Source organism: Mobula birostris, chromosome 10, assembly GCF_030028105.1.
Source record: "Mobula birostris isolate sMobBir1 chromosome 10, sMobBir1.hap1, whole genome shotgun sequence".
In the NCBI taxonomy this organism is placed as follows: Eukaryota; Metazoa; Chordata; class Chondrichthyes; order Myliobatiformes; family Myliobatidae; genus Mobula; species Mobula birostris.
Window position 1 is genome coordinate 34,183,367 of NC_092379.1, and position 27,384 is coordinate 34,210,750.

The 27,384-nt window shown below is 46.7% G+C and overlaps 2 protein-coding genes across 3 annotated transcripts in view; both read left to right on the forward strand.

The window, feature by feature from the left end:
* The window catches only part of LOC140203948 (HHIP-like protein 1), a 133,942-nt gene extending 123,947 nt beyond the window's left edge, over positions 1-9,995 (forward strand). Inside the window, exon 9 of the mRNA XM_072270143.1 lies at positions 874-9,995. Coding sequence (XP_072126244.1) covers positions 874-1,514 — 641 coding nt within the window. The 3' untranslated portion in view covers positions 1,515-9,995. The remainder of the gene's footprint in view (positions 1-873) is intronic.
* Positions 9,996-16,614: 6,619 nt separating this feature from the next.
* The window catches only part of LOC140203949 (potassium channel subfamily K member 6-like), a 39,189-nt gene continuing 28,419 nt past the window's right edge, over positions 16,615-27,384 (forward strand). For both annotated transcript variants that reach the window (XR_011887459.1, XM_072270144.1), the window contains exon 1: positions 16,615-17,083. Coding sequence is in view for 1 of the 2 variants with exons in the window: in XM_072270144.1 (XP_072126245.1) it covers positions 16,765-17,083 (319 nt within the window). In the remaining variant the exon portion in view is untranslated. The remainder of the gene's footprint in view (positions 17,084-27,384) is intronic.

Here is a 27,384-nt window from a genome sequence, read left to right on the forward strand (position 1 = left end):
GTATCCAGTGTCCTGTGACTCAGGGTTAGAGTGGGGCTACAGTATCCAGTGTCCTGTGACTCAGGGTTAGAGAGGGGGTTACAGTATCCAGTGCCCTGTGACTCAAGGTTAGAGAGAGATTACAGTATCCAGTGCCCTGTGACTCAGGGTTAGAGAGAGGCTACAGTATCCAGTGTCCTGTGACTCAGGGTTAGAGAGAGATTACAGTATCCAGTGTCCTGTGACCCAGGGTTAGAGAGAGGCTACAGTATCCAGTGCCCTGTGACTCAAGGTTAGAGAGAGGCTACAGTATCCAGTGTCCTGTGACTCAGGGTTAGAGAGAGGCTACAGTATCCAGTGTCCTGTGACTCAGGGTTAGAGAGAGGCTACAGTATCCAGTGTCCTGTGACTCAGGGTTAGAGAGAGATTACAGTATCCAGTGTCCTGTGACCTGAGGTTAGAGAGGGGCTACAGTATCCAGTGCGCTGTGACTCAGGGTTAGAGAGAGGCTACAGTATCCAGTGTCCTGTGACTCAAGGTTAGAGAGGGGGTTACAGTATCCAGTGTCCTGTGACTCAGGGTTAGAGAGAGGCTACAGTATCCAATATCCTGTGACTCAGGGTTAGAGAGGAGCTACAGTATCCAATATCCTGTGACTCAGGGTTAGAGAGCGGGTTACGGTATCCACTGCCCCATGCCTCAGGGTAAAGAGAGGGTTACAACATCCAGTGCCCTGTGAGTTTGGGAGGAGGTTACAGTATCTAGTACTTTGAACGTTAGCTAGAAATTGGTTCACAGCATCTAGCTGTGTGGATTTGGTGTGGGGTTTGGGCGGGTCCTAGAGGGCAGAATTGATGCTAACTGATCCAGATCCACTGTTGTGAATTTCTTCAGAGCTCATTGATGACTCCGCTGTCACCACAGTGCCTCCAAGAGCAACCTCAGTCAACCACACACTGACCCCTTCCCGTGCTCCAAAACAGAGATCAAGAACAATGCCGACCCCAAGGGAAAGAACCTGGAGCACGACTTCTGCCCCCCAACTGGCCATTCCGACTCGGCACAGGCCCACCGCGACTACGCCGAGGACCGCTACATCTGGACCAGCCACCAGCAGTAGATTGTCTGAACGGCCGGCCAAGCCCAAGGGAGGAGGCAGGCGAAAGGGCCGACGGCCAAAGAAGAAACGCACCAAGCTACGGGAAGGCGCAGTGCGCTTAGCAGGGGCAGGGAGGTCTCGCGGGCGAGGCAGGGTGGAGGTCCGCTTGGCCGGCAAGTGGGGCACGATATGTGATGACTTGTGGGACTCCCGAGCAGCAGAGGTGGTGTGCCGGCAGCTGGGTTACCCTGGTGCACTCCGTGCCACGCGAAAGGCTGAGTTCGGCCCCGGCATTTCTCTGCGCATTCTCCTGGATGATGTGCGGTGTGTGGGCACTGAGAGGAGTCTCCTACATTGCCAGCATTCACCCATCGGAGAGCACAATTGTTCCCACGACGAGGATGCTGGTGTTGTCTGCAGCCCCAGAGGCCAGTAAACATTTCAGGGTCTTCTCATCCACCACATCTAATTAACTTGTCAGACAGGCCCTTCAGCCCGGCCAGTCCCTGCTGACCAAACACCCTCTACACCAATCCAGCATTAGAACAGTACGGCACAGGAGCAGGCCCTTCAGCCCGGCCAGTCCCTGCTGACCAAACACCCTCTACACCAATCCAGCATTAGAACAGTACGGCACAGGAGCAGGCCCTTCAGCCCGGCCAGTCCCTGCTGACCAAACACCCTCTACACCAATCCAGCATTAGAACAGTACGGCACAGGAGCAGGCCCTTCAGCCCGGCCAGTCCCTGCTGACCAAACACCCTCTACACCAATCCAGCATTAGAACAGTACGGCACAGGAGCAGGCCCTTCAGCCCATCCAGTTCCTGCTGACCAAACACCCGATACACCAATCCAGCATTAGAACAGTACGGCACAGGAGCAGGCCCTTCAGCCCGGCCAGTCCCTGCTGACCAAACACCCTCTACACCAATCCAGCATTAGAACAGTACGGCACAGGAGCAAGCTCTTCAGCCCATCCATTTCCTGCTGACCAAACACCCTCTACACCAATCCAGCATTAGAACAGTACGGCACAGGAGCAGGCCCTTCAGCCTATCCAGTTCCTGCTGACCAAACACCGGCTACGCCAATCCAGCATTAGAACAGTACAGCACAGGAGCAGGCCCTTCAGCTCACAGAGTTACAGTGGTGCTAGAAAATTTCTGAACTCTGTAGAATTTTCTCTATCCATATACTACTAAAACTCTCATGCTCTGTCTGTTTGTGACCTCCAGTTAGCACAAACGGTGCATTACAGAGACACTTTTTTTGGCTAAATCAAATTAAAATGCGCTAACTTGCAGAATGCAGGCAAATTTCAGGGTTATATATTCGTATAACATTGCTCATTCGCCAAAAATCAACAGACTCCTTTTTAACCCGAGAGCCGATCGGCCATCATGGAAATCAGGACGCGACAGCCTGACGCATGCACACGGCCAGTCTCAGCAGCGACACCTACCGGAGCAAAAGGGCAGGGCAGCTCTATTTCGAGGGGCCACATTCTGTTCATCACCATCAGCATGTGCAGGATTGGGACAGATCTAACTGCCACCCATCAATAAGAGGTGATTAAATCTTATTGTAATGATGTACTTCCAGATACCCATAAAACCCTTTGCTGCAGTCAAAGGACAGAGGTGACTATATCACGTTCATTTAGGAGAGCCAACCACATCATCAACAATAATCAGCATCCTTTGATGTTACTGCTTCGCATCTTCTATCCAGCATTAGGGTAAAAAAAAATGGTCAGCCTAATTATGCCACATGGGAAGGGAAGGGGGACATTATGGTCAAGAGATGACACCAAATGTCATCAGGAAGTGGCAAGGAGAGGGAGAGAACAAGAATCAGATGAGACCAGCACTGCACAACTCCAGGATCAAAGAGTCAGGACAAAAAAAGATGAGAGAAGAAGAGACAGAGGAGGAGAGGAATGCACGTCTCCAGGATCAGAGACAAACAACAAACAGCAGAAGAGCTGAAGTGACGGGGGATGAAAGGGCTGTATGTCTCCCAAATGACAAAGAGAGGCACAAGGGTGGCAGGTTAACTAGAAATGATGCCATCAAAAGTGTCCTTCGTTAAATGAGGAGAAGCTATATTTGCTTTGCTATGCGTCATTCTTCTTTAATAAACTGAGGCTTTCTACTTCCGTTTCCAAAGCAAAGTGATACCAAGAGCATTCAGGAAAATTTAATGTTTATTCTGGTCACATCAGACTGCACTACCCTTCTCTCAAAAGGTGCCCCAACGGGTCACCCCGTTGTCTAGTTTCTGTATAAATTTGACTTAAAGTATTAAAAACGTTTGTAGATTAGATTATGAGGACACACAGTCCTCTTTTATTGTCATTTAGTAATGCATGCATTAAGAAATGATACAGTACGATCAGATCTTCACGCAAGTGCTAAAACTAGATAAGGAGAATCCAATTAAACAAATAACACAAAATCCATTATACTTGTTCCTATAATTATTGAGAAAAATGATCCAATAGTGTATGTATTTGATGGAAAAAGTATGTGAACCTCTGGGGTAATGCCTTCTACAAAAGCTATTTGGAGTCAGGTGTTCCGTTCAATGAAGTGAGATTGGAGGTGTCCACTGTAGAAGTGCCCTGCCCTATGTAAAAGACACACAAAGTCAGGTTACTGACAGAGCCTGCTCTTCTCAAGAAAGATCTGTTTATGTGCACCATACCGCGATCAAAACAACTTTCCGAGGACCTTAAATGAAGAATTGTAGAGATGCATGAAGTTGCAAAAAGCTACAAAAGCATTTCTAAGGACCTGTGTGTTCATCAGTCCACTGTAAGAGAAATTGTTTACAAATGGAGGAAAGTCAGTACTGTTGCTACTCTGCCTAGGGCTGGGCATCCTGCAAAGATCACACCAAGAGCACAATGTGTAATGCTAAAGGAGGTGAAAAAGAACCCAAGGGTAACAGCAAAAAATCTGCAGAAATCTCTAGAAATTGCTGAAGTCTCTGTTCATTTGTCCACTATAAGAAAAACACTGAACAAGAATGGTGTTCATGGAAGGACACCACAGAGGAAACCACTATTCTCCAAAAGAAAAATTGCTGCATGTCACAAGTTTGCAAAAGACCACCTGGATATTCTGCAACACGTCTGGGACAATGTTCTGTGGATAGATGAGACAAAAGTTACACATCGCTATGTTTGGAGGAAAAAGGGCACTGCACACCAATACCAAAATCTCATCTCAACTGTGAAGCATGGTGGAAGGAGCATTGTGGCTTGGGGCTGCTTTGCTGCCTGGACAGCTTGCAGTTATTGAGGAAATAATGAATTCAAAATTCTATCAAGACATTCTGCAGGAGAATATCAGGGTAGTGGTACATCACCTGAAGCTTAATAGAAGTGGACAATGCAACAAGCCAATGATCCAAATGACAAGAGTAAATCAATAACAGAAAAGATTAAAAAAAAGAAAATTCTTATTTTGGAATGGTCGAGTCAAAGTCCTGACCTTAATCCTATTGAAATGGGGAAGGACCTGAAGCAAGGAAGTCCACCAATATCCCAGAGTTGAAGCAGTTTTGTAAGGAGGAATGACCTAAAATTCCACCGAGCCAATGTGCAGGTCTAATCAACAGTTTCCAGAAACATTTGGTTGAAGTTATTTCTGTATGAGAGGGTCACACTTGTTACTGAAAGCAAAGGTTCACATTTTTTCCAACAAATACATGTAATATTGGATCATTTTTTTTCAATAAGTAAATGAGCAAGTATAATTTTTTGATTCTACAGGGTTCACAAACTTTCTCGCACCACTGTATACAAAACTAATTAAACTAGTAATTAAATGTCTAACTAAACTAATCCCTTCTCCCTGCACAACACACACGAAATGTTGGAGGAATTCGGCAGGTCAGTAGCATCGATGGAGACGAATAAACAATCAGTGTTTTGGTCTGAGAACTGGAAAAGTAACAGGGCAGTTATTTCTCTCCATAGATGCTGCCTGATGTGCTGAGTTCCTCCGGCATTTTGCGTGTGTTGCTACAGATTTCCAGCATCTGCAGAATCTCTTCTGTATGTAGCCTTCTGTCTGCCTGTTAAATTCCACTATCATTTCTGTCTCCATTACCACACCTGGCAGCACATTCCAAGCACCCACCACTCTCCGTAAAACAAACACTCGCCCTGCACTCCTTAGGTTAACCTATTCCCTCCTAAATATATACCATCTAGTATTAGACATTTGGACCTGGGGAACAGATACCAGTTGTCTTTCTGTGCCTTTCATAACTTTATAAACCTCTATCAGATCTCCCTTCAGACGCTGCTTCAGAGAAAACAACCCAAATTAGTCCAACCTCTCCTTATAGCACTTACCTCATAATCCTGGTGAACCTCTTCTGCACCTTCTCCAAAGCCTCCACATCCTTTTCTCATGCAGTGACCAGGACTGGACACGGCACTGCAGTTTTAGGCTACATCTAGAGTACTGCATTCACTTCTGAGTTCAATCCCATTTCATTTCCCTCACACTCCCCTCCAGACTACACCACTCAGCTACAAGGCAAGGAACTCTCATAGTAACCAGTTAACTCACTGACCTGTGTGCTTTCTCTCAGAGAGTGGTGAATCCAGTGGTGGTGGAGGCTGGATCAATGGTACATGGGCAGGAAAGGATATGGAGGGAAATGAGTGAAACGCGAACAACGGACTACCTTAAATCAGCATCCTTGTCAGCATGGACCAGCTGGGCTGAAAGACCTGTTTCTATGATGGACTCGTGAAATGGAAATAGATAGATATCAGAATCAAATTATATTTATCACTCTCTTAAATGTTTATAATGATTAAAGATAACAATTAGCTGTATTTGTCACTTGCCCTGCGAAACATCAAAACTTACAGTGAAACTTGTTCTTTGCATCGAAGACCAACACAGTTTGATGATGTGCTGGAGGCAGCCCACATCTTGCCCGTGCTACTTTGGAAGGAAACCCAGGTGATCACAAGGAGAACATATGAACTCTTTAGACAGCAATGGGAATCAAACCCAGAACACTGGCACTGTAAGCTGCAACACTACCATCCCAGTAGGAAACAGGACTGGACATGCATTACCCACTTAACCTCCAATGGGCAGCAACGTTACTGGTGCCACAGTGGCACCAGTGATAGAGCCACTGCCTCGTAGCTCCAGAGACCCGGGTTCAATCCTGACCTTGGACGCTGTCCGAGTGGAGGTTGCACATTCTCCCTGTGACTCTGTGGGTTTCTTCCCGGGGGCTTCAGTTTCCTACTATATGTGGTAGGTTACTTGGCTGTTGCAAATGCCCACAAAGTGATAGAACTAGGAGCTAGCTGGCACAGTAGCGGAGTGTGTAGCGTAATGCTACTACAGGACCATTGACCCGGGTTCTGCTGCTGTTTGTATGTTTCTGCAGGTGCCCCAGTTTCCTCCCAAGTTCCAAAGACGTACAAGTTAGTAGGTTAATTGGTCACATGGGTGTAATTGTGTCAGTAGGGCCTGTTACCTTGCTGTATCTCTAAATAAATAAATGCAGAGGGGGAATAAAATAGAAATAGCATAACTGGGTGGTTGGTATGGACTCAGTGTTTTTGTGTTGCGCCGTGGAGACAAAGCACCACCTTCTCTTAGTAAAGAAGGGACTCGCGATCCTGAAGTGCAAACCAGAGGAGATGGAAGAGCCCTCACGGTCACGGGAATGTGCAAACTTCACACCGACACCGACAGCTGTGGAGGTCAGGATCGAACCAGAATCTGTACTCGCTCTGCCACCAGACAGAAGTACTGACTTGCTCCTCTCTAATCTCTCCAGGTATCCTCAGCTGAAATACACCCAACCAGACCTGTGCAAATTGGATGCATTTCCCTTGGCATTCTGAAGTATTTAACATGTAAGCCATCTTCAGTTAAGGCACCAAGATTAGCAGCAGGGACTTTTGTGTCACAACTGCATTTAGAGTATTGGTTACCCTGTACTAGAGACAACATTATCTGAAGAGGGTGCAGAAGTTTTACAAGGATGCTACCTGGACTAGAGGGCCTGAGTTATAGGGAGAGGTTGGCTGCCTTGGATGTTTACTCCTTGGAGCACAGGAGATGAGAGGTGACCTCATGGCTATGGACAGCCATAGTCTTTTCCCCTGAGTTAGGGAGTCCAAAACGAGAAGGCACAGATGCAGGATAAGAATGGAGAGATTTAAAAGATTCCTGAGAAGTAACTTTACATGGAGAGTACTGAGTATTTCTTGGTATTTCTATGGTATTTCTTCTACCAACGTGCCTGACAATACACTTGCCAATACTGTATTCCATCTGCCACTTCTTTGCCCATTCTCCTAATCTGTCTAAGTCCTTCTGTTGCCTGTCTACTTCCTCAAAACCACCTGCCCTCCATCTATCTTCGTATTGTTCACAAACTTAGCAGCAATTCCATCATCCAAGTCACTGACATATAACGTAAAAAGAAGCGGTCCCAGCACAGACTCCTGTGGAACACTAATAGTCACTGGAAGTCAACTAGAAAAGGCTCCCTATATTCCCATACTTTGCCTCCTGCCAATTGGCCACTGTTTTATCAATGATAGTATCTTTCCTGTAATACCATGGACTCTTAACTTTGTTAAGCAACCTCATGTATGGCACCTTGTCAAAGGCCTTCTGAAATTCCAAATACACATCAACCAATTCTCCTTTGTTTATCCTTCTTGTTACTTCTTTAAAGAATTCCAACAGAATTGTCAGGCAAGATGTTGTCATGACAAAACCATGCTCAATATGGCCTATTTTATCATCTGCCTCCAAGTACTCCAAAACCACATCCTTAATATTCAATTCCAACATCTTCCCAACCACTGAGTTTTGACTAACTGGACTATAATTTCCTTTCTTCTGCCTCTCTCTCTTCTTGAAGAGCGGAGTGACATTTGCAATTTTCCAGTCTTCCAGAACCATTCCAGAAGCTAGTAATTCTTGAAAGATCAGTACTAATACCTCCACAATCTTTTCAGCCACCTCTTTCAGAATTCTGGGGTGTACACCATCTGGTCCAGGTGACTTATCTACCTTCAGACCTTTCAGTTTCCCAAGAACCTTCTGTCTAGTAATAGCAACTTCACACACTTCTGGCCCTCGAAACTCTGAAACTTCCACCATGCTGGTGTCTTTCATAGTGAAGACTGGTGCCAAATAGTTATTCAATAGTTATAGCATAACAGTTATTCAATCCTCTAACTTCCCACTAATTTTTGCTCTATTATATGCCCTCTCTTTGGCTTTTATGTTGACTTTGATTTCTCTTGTTAGCCACGGCTGTGTCATCTTTCCTTTAGAATACTTCTTCCTCTTTGGGATGTGTATATCCTGTGCCTCCCAAATTGCTTTCAGAAATTCCAGCCACTGTTACTCTGCCACCATCCCTGCCAGTGTTCTTTTCCACTCAGTTCTGGCCAATTCCACACTCATGCCTCTGTAATTTCTTTTACTCCACTGTAATACTGATACATTTGACTTGAGTTTCTCCTTTTCAAATTTAAGGATGAATTCAATCATATTATGATCACTTGCCTCTAAGGGTTCTTTTACCTTAAACTTTCTAATCAATTCTAGTTCATTGCACAACGTCCATAATATCTGATCCTCTAGTGGGCTCAACCACAAGCTGCTCTTAAAAGGTGTCTTGTAGGCATTCTAGAAATTCCCCCTCCTGAATTTCCCAAACTAACTTGTATTGAAACTCCCCCATGACTATTGTAACATTGCCCTTTCAGCATGCATTTTCTATCTCCCATTGTAATTTGTAGACCACATCTTTACTACTGTTTGGGGGTCTGTTTGTACTCCCATCAGGATCTTTTTACCTTTGCTGTTCCTTAGCTCTACCCTCAATGATTCAACTCCTTCTTATCCTATGTCACCTCTTTCTAATGATTTGTTTTTTTTTTTACCAACAGAGCTACGTCTACCCCTGTGTATACCTGTCTGTCCTTTTGATACAATATGTCTCCTTGGACATGAAGCTCCCAGCTATAATCTTTCAGCCTACAACTTTCATTGATGCCTAGAACATCATACATGCAATCCGTAACTCTACCTTATTCTGTATACTACGTGCATTCAACTATAACACCTTAAGTCCTGTATTCACCCTTTTCAATTTTGTCCTGTCATCAATCTCTCCTGCTAGGAGTCTCAATAGAGATTGCCTTTGATTGTAAACCAACTTCCTCATCCTCAGCACTATCACACTCTGGTTCCCAACCCCTGCCAAATTAGTTTAAAACCTCCCGAAGAACTCTAGCAAATCTGCCCGCAATGACTTTCATCCTCCCCAGGTTCAGGTGTAACCGTGCGTTTTGTACAGGTTGTACCTTCCTCAAAAGAGATCTCAATGATCCAGAAATCTGAACCCCTGCCCTCTGCACCAGTTCCTTTCAGCCATGCATTCACCTGCCAAATCATTCTATTGGCATGGAGCACAGGCAGCAGAGATTACTACCTTGGAGGCCCTGTTTTTTCAGCTTAATACCCAGCTTCCTAAAATCTCTCCACAGGGCCTCCTCACCTTGTCGATTTATGTAATTGGTGCCAACATGCATCAAGACTTCTGGTTGCTCACCCTCACCTTTGAGAATGTCACGGATCCAATCTGAGACATCCCTGACCCAGGCACCAGGGAAGCAGCATACCATCCAGATGACTCTATCACACTTTCCTCTGTCTAAGGTAAAGAAATGCAAAGGTCCGTGCAGAAATTTCTCATTGCAATCCTTGGTGTCTGTGCTTTGTTTAGAGACTGCATTCCCTGATCCTCAGCCAGGGGAGCATCCTTTTCATTTAATCTGATATATAGGAGATGTTATTAAAATAAAAATCATGCAGGAGGGATTTACTGCACAAGGATGTTGCCAGGACTCATGGGACTGAGTTATAGTCAAAGTAAATTTATTACCAAATACTACCTTGAGATTCATTTTCTTGCAGGCATTTACAGAGAAATAAAGAAATACAATAGAATTTACAAAAAAATAACTATACATAAACAAAAACATGAGAAAGGCTGCAGATGCTGGGAATCCAGAGCAACACACAAAATGCTGAAGGAATTCAACAGTTCATGCAGCATCCATGGAAATGAACAAATAGTTTACGTTTTGAGCTGAGACCCTTCATCAAGACTGGAAAGTAAGGGGGAAGATGCTAGAATAAAAAAGGTGAGGTTAGGGGAAGGAGGATAGCTTAGAAGGTGATAGGTGAAGCCAGGTGGGTAGGAAAGATAAAGGGCTGGAGAGGAAGGAATCTGATAGGAAAGGAGGGAGGACCATGGGAGAAAGGGAACAAGGAGATGTCCTGGGAGAGGTGATAGGCAGGTGAAAAAAGGTAAGAGGGCAGAGTGGGGAATAGAAGAAGAGTGGAAGTGGAGGGATTTTTACTGCAAGGAGAACTCATCAGGTTGGAGGCTACCCAGATGGAATATAAAGTGTTGCTCCTCCACTCTGTGAATGGCTTCATCTTGGCACAAGAGGAGGCCATGGGCCAAGAGGTCAGAACAAGAATGGGAATTGGAAATAAAATGTTTGGCCACCAGGAGGTTCCGCTTTTGATGGATGGAGCGGAGGTGCTCGATGAAGCGGTGTCATCAAATTATGATAGGCCTCACCAGTGTGGAGGAAGCTGTATTGGGAGCACTAGACAGAATAGATGACCCAAGCAGATTCGGAGGTGGAGTGTTGCCTCACCTGGAAGGAATGTTGGGGGCCCTGAATGGAGGTGAGAGAGGTGGTGAAAGGACAGGTGTAGCACTTGGGCTGCCTACAAGGATAAGTGTCGAGAGGGCAATTAGTGGGAGGGGTCGAATGGACAAGGAACTCGTGAAGCAAGCGATCCCTGCAGAAAGTGGAGAGGGGATGGATATGTTTGGTAGTAGCATCCCTTGGAGTTGGCAGAGGTTGTAGAGGATGATGTGTTGGAGCAGAGGCTCATGGGGTGGTAGGCAAGAATAAGAGGAACTCTACCACTGTTCAGGTGGTAGCAAGATGGGGTGAGTGCAGATGTTTGGAAAACGAAGGAGACCAGTTCCCCTCCACCACCACCCTCATTCGTTGGGCAAAATTGGTCCTCAACAATTTTTCCTTTGGTTTCTCCCAATTTCTCCAGACTTGAGTGGTAGCCACGTGCCCCAGCTATGCTTGCCTCTTTGTTGGCTATGTAGAACAGTCCATGTTCCAAGCCTTCCCTGGTAATGCTCCTCAACTCTTCCTCCATACTATTGACAACTGCATTGGTGCTGCTTCATGCTGAGCTCGTCAATTTCATCAATTTTACCTCCAACTTCCACCCTGTCTCAAATTCAGTGGGTCCATTTCTGATACCTCCCTCCCACTTCTCAATCTCTCTGTCTCCATCTCTGGAGACAAACTGTCAACTAACATAATTTATAAATCTACCAATTCCCATGGTTATCTTGACTATACCTTTTCCAACCCTATCTCCTGAAAAAAAAAAATGCTATTCTCATCACTCAGTTTCTTCATCTCTGCCACATTTGTTCCCAGGTTCAAAGATCGGATTCCCCTTTCTACACTATTGATGCTGCCCTCACCTGCATCTCCTCCATTTCCTGAACGTCTGCACTCACCCCATCTTCCTGCCTCCTTAACAGTAATAGAGTTCCTCTTGTCCAAACCTACCACACTGTGAGCCCCTGCATCCAACACATTGTCCTCTTTAACCTTCACCATATCCAAAGGGATTCTACCACCAAGCATATCTTTACCTCCCCATCTCTCTTCACTTTCTGCAGGGATTGCTTCCTCAGTGATTCCCTTGTCCACTTGTCTCTCCCCACTAATCACCCTCCCAGCACTTATCCCTGCAGATGCCTAAGTGACATCTGCCCATTTGGGCCCCAAACTGTTCTTCCAGGTGAGGCAACACTTTGCCTTGAATCTGCTGGGATCATTTATTGTGTTCACTGCTCTTGATGATGGAGCCTCCTCTGCATTGGTGAGACCATTTGTAAATTGGGGGATCGAAATCTCCCTGCATTCTTCCTAATTCCAGCGAGTACAGGCCTAAAGTTGCCAAATACTCCTCATACGTTAATTCCTTCATTCCTGGAATCACCCTCGTGATCTTCCTCTGGACTCCCTCCAATGAAAACACATCCTTTTTGAGATATGGGGCCCAAAACTGTTGACAATCCTCTAAGTGCAGCCTGGCAAATGTCTTATAAAGCCTCAGCATTATCTCCTTGTTTTTATATTCTACTCCCCTTGAAATGAATGCGAACATTGCATTTGCCTTCTTTACCGCAGACTCAACTTGTGAATTAGCTTTCTGGGAGTCTTGCACCTCTGGTGTTTGAATTTTCTCCCCATTTAGATAATAGTCCGTACTATTGTTCCTTTTACCAAAATGCATTATCATACATTTCCCAACACTATATTCTATCTACCACTTTTTGCCCATTCTTCCAATTTGTCTAAGTCCTGCTGCAATCACATTGCTTCCTCAGCATTACCTACCCCTCCACCGATCTTTGTATCATCCACAAACCTTGCCACAAAGCCATCAATTCCATTATCTAAATCATTGACAAACAATTCCATCTTCCATACATAGCCCAAAGCCTTTATCGTTGAGGCATTCAAGTACTTGTGTCCTCACTTCTTAAATGAGCCTCTTAAGTAACTCTGTTCCACTCTCTCAGTCTGCTCCAGCTACTCCACCACCCTCTAAATCTTTTACCCTTTATCCTAAATCTATGTCCTCTGCTTAATACAGAAAGGCTAACACTGAGAAGGAGGTTGATAAAATCAGGAGTCTTTCATTGATTCTGTTATGGATTTATTGAGTATGCCCACAAGTAAATGAATCATAATAATGGTGACCTATATGTACTTTCATAATACGTTTACTTTGAACTTTGAGGTGTATGGATAAAGTGGACAGCGCAAGGATCAGCGAGTCCAAAACTAGAAGACACCGATAAGAGGCGAGGGATTTAGAAGGCTCCTAAGAGGTAACTTCTTTCGGTGGGTGGCATGGTAGTGTAATGTTTGGCATAATACTTTACAGCACCAGTGATGTGGGTTCAATTCGCACCACTGCCTGTAAGGATTTTGTACAATTCTCCCTGTGACTGTCCCACATTCCAAAAATGTACAGGTTGAGGTTAGTAAGTTATGGGCATGCTATGTTGGTGTCGGAAGCACGACAACACTTGTGAGCTGCTCCCAGCACATCCCCAGACTGTGTTGGTCATTGCAAATGACACATTTCACTGTATGTTTCAATGTACATGTGATAGATAAAGCTGATCCTTCAGTGGGCAGTGAGTAAATGTAATAAGCTGCCAGAGCATCTTGTTGAGGCGGGTCTAGCAGGGAGGATGTTGTGGTCTGCATGGATCAGTTGGGCCGAAGGGCCTGTTTTCATGTTGTATTATCCCGTGACTAGTACTGGAGATGAAGACTCACCTACAGTGGAGTAATGCTTCCAAAATTCTCAATGTGGCTGGGTGTGTTCCTCATTGTAAAGCTAATTGTTATATCAAGTACATATGCTTATGCTGGGCTAACCAGAGGGTGAATAAACTTGCAGAACAGGAAAATAGTTGGTCTGTAAAGCTCAAGACAAAATGTGCAAGGCAGTTTATTTCAGTAGGGATATGAGGGAGGTGATCACTCACTTAATAATTGGGAGGTGCATTTCTTGGCAAGGATTGGAAGGATTTTGCAAATGTGCACATCATTTAAAGTTGTCATAGGCTTTTAAAAAGGCAAATATGCAACGTGTTTTTTTCCCTGAAAAGATTTTGTGCTAAACCTCTTGGTTAGACCACAGTTGGAGACACAAGAGGATCACAAGAGGTTGCAGAGGGCTGTGGTCTCAGCGGGCTCCATCATGAAAACAACTTCAAGAAGCAGTGCCTTAAAAGGACAGAATCCACCACCCTGGACATTTCTTCTTCTCAGTACTACCTTAGGGAGGGAGGTACTGAACCCTGAAGACACACACTCAACACTCTTACCCTCTGCCATCAGATTTCTGAATGGCCCATGAATACCACTTTGCTTTTTGTCTTTTGCACTATTTATTTACTTCGCAATTTACAGTAATTTTTATGTATTGCACAGTACTGCTGCCAGAAAACAACTTCTGTGACACATACTGTGGTCACTTTATTAGGTACACCTGCTCATTAATGCAAGTATCTAACCAGCCAATCATTTGGCAGCTGCCCAATGCGGACATGGTCAAGTGGTTCATTTGCTGTACAGACCAAACATCAGAATGGAGAAGGAATGTGATTTAAATAACTTTAACCTTAGAATGATTGTTGGTGTCTGACTAGGTGGTTTAGGTATCTTAGAAACTGCTGATCTCCTGGGATTTTCAAGCACAAGTCTCTAAGAGTTTACAGAGCAAAAAAAAACGCTAGCAAGTGGCAGTTCTGTGGGTGAAAATGACTTCTTAATGACAGAGATCAGAGGAGAATGGTCAGACTGGTTCAAGCAGACAGGAAGGCAATACGAATTTAAATAACTACATATTACAACTACGTGGTGTGCAGAGAGCATCTCTGAACGCACGATACCGCGAACCTTGAAGTGGATGGGCTACAGCGGCAGAAGACCACGACCACATTATTAGGCAAAGGAAGAACTCAGTTGGCCACTAAGTGTATGTCAGTAATCATAATCCTGTAGAGCTAACATCACCCAGGGAAGGGAAAGAGTGGATGTTAGGAGTGATGATGTGGGGAAGGTGGTGAGAGAGGGGTGGTGTGGGGAGTCGAGGGTAGGGTGGTGAGAGAGGGGAGGGGTGGGTAGGATGGTGAGAGAGGGGAGGGGTGGGCAGGGTGATGAGAGGGGTGGGGAGGGGAGTCGAGGGTAGGGTGGTGAGAGGGGAGGGGTGGTGAGGGGAGTTGAGGGTAGGGTGGTGAGAGAGGGGTGGGTAGGGTGGTGAGAGGGGAGGGGTGGGGAGGGTGGTGAGAGAGGGGAGGGGTGGGGTGGGGAGGGTGGTGAGAGAGGGGAGGGGAGGGGTGGGGTGGGTAGGGTGGTGAGAGAGGGGAGGGGAGGGGTGGAGTGGGTAGGGTGGTGAGAGAGGGGTGGGGTGGGGTGGGTAGGGTGGTGAGAGGGGAGGGGTGGGGTGGGTAGGGTGGTGAGAGAGTGGTGGTGTGTGGAGTCGAGGGTAGGGTGGTGAGAGAGGGGAGGGGTGGGTAGGGTGATGAGAGAGGGGTGGGGAGGGGAGTCGAGGGTAGGGTGATGAGAGAGGGGTGGTGAGGGGAGTCGAGGGTAGGGTGGTGAGAGAGGGGAGGGGTGGGTAGGATGGTGAGAGAGGGGAGGGGTGGGCAGGGTGATGAGAGGGGTGGGGAGGGGAGTCGAGGGTAGGGTGGTGAGAGGGGAGGGGTGGTGAGGGGAGTTGAGGGTAGGGTGGTGAGAGAGGGGTGGGTAGGGTGGTGAGAGGGGAGGGGTGGGGAGGGTGGTGAGAGAGGGGAGGGGTGGGGTGGGGAGGGTGGTGAGAGAGGGGAGGGGAGGGGTGGGGTGGGTAGGGTGGTGAGAGAGGGGAGGGGTGGGGTGGGTAGGGTGGTGAGAGAGGGGAGGGGAGGGGTGGAGTGGGTAGGGTGGTGAGAGAGGGGTGGGGTGGGGTGGGTAGGGTGGTGAGAGAGTGGTGGTGTGTGGAGTCGAGGGTAGGGTGGTGAGAGAGGGGAGGGGTGGGTAGAGTGATGAGAGAGGGGTGGGGAGGGGAGTCGAGGGTAGGGTGATGAGAGAGGGGTGGTGTGGGGAGTCGAGGGTAGGGTGGTGAGAGAGGGGGAGGGGGGTGGTAGGATGGTGAGAGAGGGGAGGGGTGGGCAGGGTGATGAGAGGGGTGGGGAGGGGAGTCGAGGGTAGGGTGGTGAGAGGGGAGGGGTGGTGAGGGGAGTTGAGGGTAGGGTGGTGAGAGAGGGGTGGGTAGGGTGGTGAGAGGGGAGGGGTGGGGTGAGAGAGGGGTGGGGAGGGGAGTCGAGGGTAGGGTGGTGAGAGGGGTGGGGTGGGTAGGGTGGTGAGAGAGGGGAGGGGAGGGGTGGAGTGGGTAGGGTGGTGAGAGAGGGGTGGGGTGGGGTGGGTAGGGTGGTGAGAGAGGGGTGGGGTGGGTAGGGTGGTGAGAGGGGAGGGGTGGGGTGGGTAGGGTGGTGAGAGAGTGGTGGTGTGTGGAGTCGAGGGTAGGGTGGTGAGAGAGGGGAGGGGTGGGTAGGGTGATGAGAGAGGGGTGGTGAGGGGAGTCGAGGGTAGGGTGGTGAGAGAGGGGAGGGGTGGGTAGAGTGATGAGAGAGGGGAGGGGTAGGGTGGGTAGGGTGATGAGAGAGGGGAGGGGTGGGTAGGGTGATGAGAGAGGGGTGGGGAGGGGAGTCGAGGGTAGGGTGGTGAGAGAGGGGAGGGGTGGGTAGGGTGATGAGAGAGGGGTGGGGTGGGTAGGGGAGTCGAGGGTAGGGTGCTGAGAGGAGGCGAGGGAAGAGAAGAGACAGGAATGGAGGGAGGAGCGGACGAGAGGGGAGGAGGAAGTGCGGCAACCTGTAGGTATGCTGGAGCACCTGCGCCCGCCTTGCCTGACCGGGCTCCCTGCAGGAAGTGCCTGAGCAGGAGCCGTGCGGACGGAAATACAGCCCCTCGCTGCCACCCCTCCGCCGATGGGGGAGTGCCGGTGGCCCATCCACCCCCTGGTGCTCCTGGCCCTTCTTTACCTGTGTTACCTGTTGCTCGGAGCCCTCGCCGTGTCGCTGGTGGAACGGCCCCACGAAGTCAAACTCCGCAACGAACTCCGACTCCTGAAAAGTCACCTGCTCAACGCCAGCACCTGCCTGTCCGAGTCCGACCTGGAACATTTCTTGTCCTGGGTACTGACTGCCGACAGGTACGGCGTCTCCATTCTAGATAACAGCTCCCAACACACCAAATGGGACTTCGCTTCGGCCTTTTTCTTCGCCAGTACTCTCGTCACCACAGTGGGTGAGGATTTTTTTTAAAGTTAGTCCAGTAGTCTTTCTTTAAAACAAAACTTTCAAACTCGGTCAACAAAAGTTTTTGAACTTCTCGCAAAGAGTTTTGCAACTTTTAATTAAAAATTGTTTATGATAGCAAATGGGATAGAGAATATAAAGTTTAAAGTTAAACATTTAATTCATTTTATTAACTTTAGAAATTAGTTTTAAAAGTCCTTTCTTTTTACATCGAGTATGTACTGTATGTAGGTAAACAAGGGGGACCCAAAGTGCTGGAGTTGCTCAGCAGGTCTGGCAGCATCGATGGAGAGGAATAAACAGTCGACGCTTCAGGCCGAAACTCTTCATTAGGACTGAAGGGTCTCAGTCCGAAACGTCCACTGTTTGTTCCGTAGATGGTTCTTCCAGCACTTTGCGTGTTTCCGGCATCTGCGGAATCTCTTCAGTGCAGTTGGGGGAGGGGGATGAAGTGAGGGGCCGGAAGGTGATAGGTGAAACCAGATGAGGGGAAAGTTGGATGGGTAGGGTGAGGAGGAAGGGGTGAGGTAAGACGATGGAAGGTGAAGCCAAGTGAGGAAGAAGTTGGGTGGGTGTGGGAAGGGAAAGCGGGAGGGGGAAGAAGTAAGAATCTGTAAGGTGATAAGTGAGGGGGAAGTTGGTTGGGTGAGGGGGAGTGGAAGCTGTGTGAGGTTGGGGGGGTTAGGTAAGAAGCTGAAAGTGATAGGTGAAGGGGAAGTTGGGTGGGTGGAGGAATGAAGTAAGAAGCTGCAAGGTGATTGGTAGAAGAGGCGAGTACGCCCAAGTGCTGAGGGAGCGGCTGAAATTTGGGATGCATCATCCAAAAGAGCCATGGGAGTACTTGGGATCGGGCCAGGAGCAGAACCCGTGTAAGGAAATGGTTCTCACGCACTTTAGTGTGACTTCTGACAAATGCATCACCCTGGCAATGAGCTCAAACAAAGTTCTCCAAACAGTCGAACAGGTCAGGCACTGTCTGAGGCAATTGAAGCAGTGGAGGATTCAGGCCCATATTTATTAGATTTCCTTACGATGACACACAAGAAAATAAGAACAGAAGAAGGCCATTCGGCCCCTCAAACCTGTCTGTTCCTCACCCTGCCCCCATACAATGCCATCATGGCTAATCTATCACTGGCCTGATATCTTAAGTGCCAGGTGCCCATTCCCCTCAATCCTTAGATATTGTGAGTAACTTCCTCCTCTTTAAGTACCCCCATCCCAAAGATTCAGCTTCCAAATCCATAACTTCCTACAGGTGGCCTCACAGGTATAGCACTGCAAACATACGAGTTGAGTGTGATGTCCTCCTGTGGGGTTGTCTATTGGTGGGTCTTCAGATACCTCTGGAGGGTAATGCAGGATCCATATAACCAGGATGTCCAGGTGAACTCTCTTGATGGAGACTACCTGTATATGACATTGTTCAGTATAGTGAGGCTGATGCACGTGGAACACGTGGTCCTTGACAGATCGGGGTCAGGGTTCTTCACTGCTGCAGCCTCCTCCTGCCTTCACTTCCAGTGTGATGTGTCATCATCTTCAGCCAGCTCCATCACTGCGGTCTCGGTTTGGCCGCTCTTTGTCTGGAACCTCTCCGTTAATCTTACCAACATGGTGACCCTTCCCGGAGCTAAGGACCAGATGGCTAAACTCCAGATGGTGCCACAGCACAGAAACAGGCCCTTCAGCCCATCTGCTACATGTTCAAATATTAATATTCCTAGTCCTATTGAAATTGACCAGGAGGATAGCCCTCCGCTCCCCTCCCATCCATGTACCAACCCAAATTTCTGTTGAATGTTGAAATCAAACCCATTCCCACCACTTCTGCTAGCAGTTCGTTCCACATGCACCCTCTGCATGAAGAAGTTACCCCTCACGTTCCTCTTAAGCATTTCACCTTTCACCCTTAACCCATAACCACTATTTCTGGTCTCATAAAGCATCAATGGAAAAAGTTCAAAGTAAATTTATTATCAAAGTACATATACAGTATGTCATCAAATTCATTTTCTTGCAAGCATTCACAGTAAATATAAAAAATGCAATACAATCGATGACTGCCCCCAACAGTACGGACAAACAACGTGCAAAATACAACAAACTGTGCACATACAGAAAGAAATAATACTTAATAAATATCGACAACCTGAGATGAAGAGTCCTTGAAAGTGAGTCCATAGGTTGTGAGAATAGATTAGTGATGAGGTGAGTGAAGTTGTTCCCTCTGGTTCAAGCGCCTGATGGTTGAGCGATAATAACTGTTCCTGAACTTGGTGGTGTGGGTCCTGAGGCTCCTGTACCTTCTTCCTGATGGCAGCAAGGAGAGAGAAAGGTTTTAGATTACATGCTGAATCTATGCAAACTTGTAAGGAAGAAGCGCTAGGATAGGTCCTCTGAAATGATGACGCTGAGGAATGTTAAGCTGCTGACCCTCCCCACCTCTGATCCCCTGATGAGAACTGGCTCATGGACCTCTGGTTTCCTCCTCCTGAAGAAAATGATCACCTCCTTTATCTTGCTGACATTGAGTGAGAGGCTGTTCTTGTGGCACCACTCAGCCAGATTTTCAATCTCTCTCCTATATGCTGGTTGATCACAATGGTGTCATCAGCAAACTGAAATATGGCATTGGAGCTGTGCTTAGCCTCACAGTCATAAGTATAAAGTGAGTAGAGCAGGGGGCGAAGCACACAGCCTTGTGGTGCACCTGTGCTGTTGGAGATTGTGACCAATTCGAACTGAATTTGCTGGTGTGGGTCCTAAGGTTCCTGTACCTTCTTCCTGATAGCAGCAAGTGAGGCCACGGAGTGGTAGTAGATGGTTGGGTCTCTAACTGAAGGCCTGTGACTAATGGAGTGCTGCAGGGATTAGAGTTGGGTCCTTAGTTGTTTGTTATCTATATCTTGAACTAATGGCATTATGATCACCAGATGCAAAGTGTTTCCCGACACAAACTTCTGTCAACCTTTCCTGTCTCATTCCCTAATAGGAGAGCTGAAATTGCAAACTCTCTCATTGAGACTTCTATGGACTGATGAAGGAAACTTTCCTGAACACATTGACAAACTCTATCCCTTCCAGCCCCTTTACAGTATGGGATTTCCAGTCAATATATGGAAAGTTAAAATCACCTACTATCACAACCCATGGTTCTTGCAACAATCTGCTATTTCTCTACAAATTTGCTCCTCTAAATTCCATAGATTGTTAGGTGGTCTATAATATCGCATTATTTCTTCCTATGGATGCTGTCTGGCCTGCTGCGTTCCACCAGCATTCTTTGTGTGTTGCATTAATATGGTCGTACCTTTCTTATTCCTCAGTTCTACTTATAAAGCCTCACTTGATGATTTCTCCAGTCTATCCTGATTGAGCACTGCAGTGACAATTTCCTGACTAGTAATCCATCCTTCCCCCTTTTATCCCTCCTGCTCTATCACGTCTAAAACAAAGGAACCACAGAACACTGAGCTAACAGTTCTGCCTCTCCTGCAGCCAAGTCTTACTAATGGCTACAACGTCATAATTCCATGTGCTGATCCATCCCCTAAACTCATCTGCCTTGCCTATTAGCCATTTGGCCCATCGAGTCTGCTCCACTATTTCATCATGACTGATCCAATTTTAACTCAGCTCCAATATCCTGCCTTCTCCCTGTATCCCTTCATACCCTGACCAATCAAGAATCTGTCAACCTCTGCCTTAAATATACACAAAGACTTGGCCTCCACAGCTGCCTGTGGCAAAGAATTCCACTGATTCACCACCCTCTGACTAAAGAAATATCTCTTTATCTCTGTACTAAAAGGGTGCGCCTCTATTCTGGTCTTAGACTCGCCCACTATAGGAAACATACTGTCCATATCCGCTCTCTCAAGGCCTTCCACCGTTCAATAGGTTTTTCATTGAGGTCATTCCTCATTTTTCTGAATTCTGCTGAATAAAGGCACAGAGCTATCAGACGCCATTCAATCCTGGAATCATGAATCTCCTTTGAACCCTTTCCAGTTTCAGCATATCCTTTTTAAGATAAGAGGCCCAACCTGCTCTCAATACCCCAAGTGAGGCCTCACCTGTGCTTTATAAAGTTTCAACATTACATCCATAGTTCCAAAATTAGTCCTATCATGCTCGACCTTTTGATTTCTGACTTTGTATGTAGGCTTAACAACATCTTTCCCCAAAACCATTCCACTATCTGCTCTAGCACTCTGGTTACCATCTCCCTGCAACTCTGGTTTACATCCCCCTACCCTGCCTTCCACGTGGCAGTAGCAAACCTTCCCACAAGGACATTAGTCCCCCTCCAGTTCAAGTGCAAACCGCCCCGTCTGTACAGGTGCCACCTTCCCTGAAAGAGAGCCCAATGATCCAAAAATCTGAAGCCCTCCTTCCTGCACCATTTCTTTAGCCATGTGTTAAACTGTATGATCTTCCTATTTCTGGCCTCACTATCACATAGCACAGGTAGCAGTCCTGATACCTCAATCCTGGAGGTCCTGTCCTTTAACTTAACACCTAACTGCCTAAATTCAGGACTCATCACCCTGTCATTGGTACCAACATGGACTGTAGCCTCTGACTGCTCACCCTCCCACTTAAGAATGCTATGGACTTGATCCAAGACATTCCTGACGCTGACACCAGTGAGCCAACGTACCATCTGGGAACTTTGTTCTCCTACATAGATCCTCTTGTCTGTTCCCCTAACCAATGAATTCCCTATCACCACAGCTCACCTCTTCACCCCACTTCCCTTTTTGAGCCACAGAGCCGGACTCAGTCAGGATCTCACAAGCCTTTCCACCACAGCAAGGCGATGATCCTCAGAGAAGATGCCACACAAATATAGAATAGACTGATAGACAGAAGCTAGAATTGTAACAGGTATGTGTTCCCTGTAAGGGGGAGGCGAGGACCAGAGGGCACAGCATCAGAACACAAGGAAGTCTCTTTAGTACAGAGATGAGGAGGAATTTCTTCAGGCAGAGGGAGGTGAATCTGTGGAATTCATTGCCACAAACAGCTGTGGATGCCTAGTCATTGGGTGTGCAGTACACCCTTGAGATTCATTGTCTTCCAGGTATTTACAGGAAAATAAGGAAGTATAACGGAATTTATCAAAAACTATAAATGAAGACTTACAAACAACCAATGTGCAAAAGACAAATTGTGGATATAAAAAAGTACTGAGAAGATGAGTTCTTGAAAGTTGTCCTTCAAGTTGTGGAGTCAGTTCTGAGTTGTGAATGAAGTAATCCATGCCGGTTCAGAAGTCTGATGGTTGTAGAGCCCAGTAATAACTGCTCCTGAACCTGGTAGTGTGGGACCTAAGGTTTCTGTACCTCCTGCCTGATGATAGTAATGAGAGGAGGGCATAGCCAGGGTACTAGGGGTCCTTGGTGTTGGATGCTGCTTTCTTATGGCAGTGCTACTCATAAATCTACTCAAGATTGGAGAGGTTGGACAGACTAGAACACCTTTTCCCTTGGAGTGTAAGAGACTGAGAGGTGATCTTAGAGATGCAAACAACAGGAATTCTGCAGATGCTGGAAATTCAAGCAACACACATCAAAGTTGCTGGTGAATGCAGCAGGCCAGGCAGCATCTCTAGGAAGAGGTACAGTCGACGTTTCCGTCCGAGACCCTTCCTGCACACGTGCTGAGCTCGTTGACTTTATTAACTTTGCCTCCAACTTTCACCTTGCCCTCAAGTTTACCTGGTCCATTTCCGACACCTCCCTCCCCTTTCTAGATCTTTCTGTCTCTGGAGACAGCTTATCCACTGATGCCTACTATAAGCCTACTGACTCTCACAGCTATCTGGACTATTCCTCTTCTCACCCTGTCTCTTGCAAAAACGCCATCCCCTTCTCGCAATTCCTCCGTCTCCACCGCATCTGCTCTCAGGATGAGGCTTTTCATTCTAGGACGAGGGAGATGTCTTCCTTTTTTAAAGAAAGGGGCTTCCCTTCCTCCACTATCAACTCTGCTCTCAAACGCATCTCCCCCATTTCACGTACATCTGCTCTCACTCCATCCTCCCGCCACCCCACTAGGAATAGGGTTCCCCTGGTCCTCACCACCACCCCACCAGCCTCCGGGTCCAACATATTATTCTCCGTAACTTCCGCCACCTCCGACGGGATCCCACCACTAAGCACATCTTTCCCTCCCCGCCTCTCTCTGCTTTCCGCAGGGATCGCTCCCTACACGACTCCCTTGTCCATTTGTCCCCCCCATCCCTCCCCACTGATCTCCCTCCTGGCACTTATCCTTGTAAGTGGAACAAGTGCTACACATGCCCTTACACTTCCTCCCTTACCACCATTCAGGGCCCCAAACAGTCCTTCCAGGTGAGGCGACACTTCACCTGTGAGTCGGCTGGGGTGATATACTGTGTCCGGTGCTCCCGATGTGGCCTTCTATATATTGGCGAGACCCGACGCAGACTGAGAGACCGCTTTGCTGAACACCTACGCTCTGTCCGCCAGAGAAAGCAGGATCTCCCAGTGGCCACACATTTTAATTCCACATCCCATTCCCATTCTGACATGTCTATCCACGGCCTCCTCTACTGTAAAGATGAAGCCACACTCAGGTTGGAGGAACAACACCTTATATTCCGTCTGGGTAGCCTCCAACCTGATGGCATGAACATCGACTTCTCTAACTTCCACTAATGCCCCACCTCCCCCTCGTACCCCATCCATTATTTATTTTTATACACACATTCTTTCTCTCACTGTCCTTTTTCTCCCTCTGCCCCTCTGACTATATCCCTTGCCCATCCTCTGGGTTCCACACCCCCCCATCTTTCTCCCCAGACCTCCTGTCCCATGATCCTCTCATAACCCCTTTGCCAATCACCTGTCCAGCTCTTGGCTCCATCCCTCCACCTCCTGTCTTCTCCGATCATTTTGGATCTCCCCCTCCCCCTCCCACTTTCAAATCTCTTACTAACTCTTCCTTCAGTTAATCCTGACGAGGGGTCTGGGCCTGAAACGTCGACTGTACCTCTTCCTAGAGATGCTGCCTGGCCTGCTGCGTTCACCAGCAACTTTGATGTGTGTTGCAGTGATCTTAGAGAACTGTCTAAAGTCATGAGGGAGCATAGGTAGGGTGAATGCACTCAGTCTTTTTCCCTGGCTGGGGAATCAAGAATAGGTTTAAGATTAGAGTACAGAAATTTAATAGGAATTTGAGGGCAAATGTTTTCACACACAGGGTGGTGTGCGTATGAAATGAATTGACAGAGAAAGAGGTTGAGGCAGGTGCAATAATGACAGATTCAGATTTGTATATCACATAGACATACATACAGTGAAATGCATTATTTACATTAACATCCAACACAACTAATGGGGCTGGTGCAATGGCATGGACACGGGTGATGCCAACAGGCTCAATAAACTGATTAGAAAGGCTGGCTCTGTTATAGGAGTCAGACTGGATGCACTGGAGGCTGTGGTAGAACAAAGGACTCTACGGAAAATCCTGGCAATTCTGGACAATGTTTCTCACCCTCTGCATGCCACCTTAGCTGAACAGAGGAGCCATAGACTAAGGCAACTACGCTGCTCCAAAGAGCACTATATGAGGTCATTCTTGCCTTCTGCCATTAGGCTCTATGATGAGTCACCTTATAGCTGGGGAAGTGATGACCCCGCTCCTATTCAACTGTTTGTGGTAACTTGTTTTTTTTTATTCTTTCTACTTCTCTTCTAATATTAATAAATGACACTGTAATTTCCTTTGGAATCAATAGTATCTATTTAATGAACGTGCTGGGGACAGCCCGCAGGTGTTGCCACACATTCTGGCACTGACATAGCATGCCCACAATGTTCAGCTGAACAACCAAGAACAAAATAAGCAACGAAACAACAGCAGTATGGTGCACGGATGGGGAAAGCTTAGAGGGATCTGGGCCAAACGTGGCAATTAGGAGTATTTTGGATTGGGTTCTTGGTTGGGGTGGATCGGTTAAGCTGAAAGGCCTGTTTCCATGCTCTGCGACTTTGCCAGTGTTTGCCACCACGGTGCCAAGGTAAAGCAAAGTTCCCGGATCTAAACTGTCTCATGGAGCTATTTCAGAGAGGAGCTCTTTGTACTGGTGTCTGTTCCAAAGCCTCTGAGAATAAACTCCAGGCACCCAAAATGTATCCCTTTTGTGGTATGACTGCACAGATATACAATTAACCAGAAGGTTAAGTGACAAAACAGATCTGTTCTGAACTGTGCCTCAAGGAGCAGAGATGTACCTTTAGCAATGAGCTCATAGCAGGAAAGTTTATTTATTGATTGCTCCTGTGTAGGACAGAATCAAACTCAGAGTAAATTTATTATCAAAGAACATATATGTCACCATACACTACCCTGTGATTTGTTTCCTTGCAGGTAATTACAGGAAAATAAAGAAATACTGTGCAATAAAATTTATGGAAACTATATATAAACAGAAGCGGACAAACAACCAATGTGCAAGAGGAGGCAAACTGTGCAAATCAAACGTAATACTGAGACATCCGACCATAAGACATGGGAGCACAATTAGACCAATCAGCCCATCGAGGCTGATCCATTGTCCCCCTCAAAGAGCCCTACAAAATGAGTCTGTAGATTGAGAAGTCAGTTTGGAGTTGTGGTGAGTGACATTATCCATGCTGGATTCATTATCTCCCCCTCAAAGAGCCCTACAAAGTGAGTCTGTGGATTGAGGGGTCAGTTCGGAGTTGTGGTGAGTGACATTATCCACGCTAGTACAGGAGCCTGATGGCTGCAGGGTAATAACTGTTCCTGAGCAGTTAATGGGTGTGGAATCAGAATACCCCACACCCAGTGATTGGTTTCACTAGTTACCAAGTATAAGATGGAAATTAAATTGAGTAGAAGTTTTTATTTCCTAAAGACATTTTAATTAATCTGTAATTATGCTATTCGTCATTCCATAACCCTGCACAGTCCAAGACAATATTTCTTCCTCAATCAGTCTGAGTTAGGTTATTTATCACTGTCATATATGACATTTGTACTGCTGCTGCAAAACAGTGCTAAGAGATAAAATAATTATAAACTACAAAATAAATAGTGCAAAAAGAATGGAATAATGAGGTGGATTAGTGGATTATTTGGAGATCTGATGACGAAAGGGAAAAAGCTGTTCCTAATACATTGAGAGTGGGTTTTCAGGCTCCTGTAACTCCTCCATGATGGTAGTAATGAGAAAAGGGCATGTCTTAAGTGGTGAGGACTTATTGCCTTGAGATGCCGTCTTTTAAAGATGTCCTCGATGGGGTGATGAGTATGAGTCAGCATACAGGAGGGAGATTGAAAACTTGGCTGAGTGTTGTAATAACCACAACCTCTCACTCAATGTCGGTAAGACTAAGGAGCTCATTGTAGACTTCAGGAGAGGGAAAACAGAGGTCCATGAGCCAGTAATCATTAGTGGATCAGAGGTGGAGAGGGTCAGTAACTTTAAATTTCCTAGGTGTCCCTATTTCAGAGGACCTGTCCTGGATCCATCATATAAATATTATTGCAAAGAAAGCATGACAGTGTCTCTACTTCCTCAAGAGACTGTGGAGGTTGAAACCTTGGCAAACTTCTATAGATGTGTGGTGGAAAGTGTGCTGACTGCCTGCATTACAGCACAGTACGTGAACACCAAAGCCTTTGAGCAGAAAATCCTACAAAAAGTAGTGGACCATAAACCCCTTCCAACCATTGAACACATCTACATGAAACATCAGTGTAGGAAAGATTCTCACCACCCACCACCCAGGCCATGTTTTTTTTTATCACTGCTGCCATCAGGTAGAAGGTAGAGGTGCCTCAGGACTCACACTACCAGGTTGAAGAGCAGCTACCCCCGAGCATCAGGCTCTTGAACAATAGGCGATAGCTACACTCATTTAAGGATTCTGTTATATTGTTATTTCATGCTCGTTATTTATTACTATTTATTTATATCTGGATTTGCACAGTTTGTTTACAGTTAACAGTTCATGATGTTCTCAGAATGCTTTCCAGGGTACATTTTGCATGTAGAAATTTGCATGAGTCTTTGTCACAGCTGATAAAGGTGGGGGTGGGGATGGAACTGAGGAAACAACAAGAAATACTTTGCTGGCTTGTGTAATCTTCCCTTGTCCATACTGACTGCTGGGCTCAACACTTACTGCATTTGGAAAAGGTTGTAGATTATCTGTAGGGCCTTGGCATAAGACCACAAAGACATAGGAGGAGAATTAAGCGATCCGACTCATCCAGTCTTTTTCA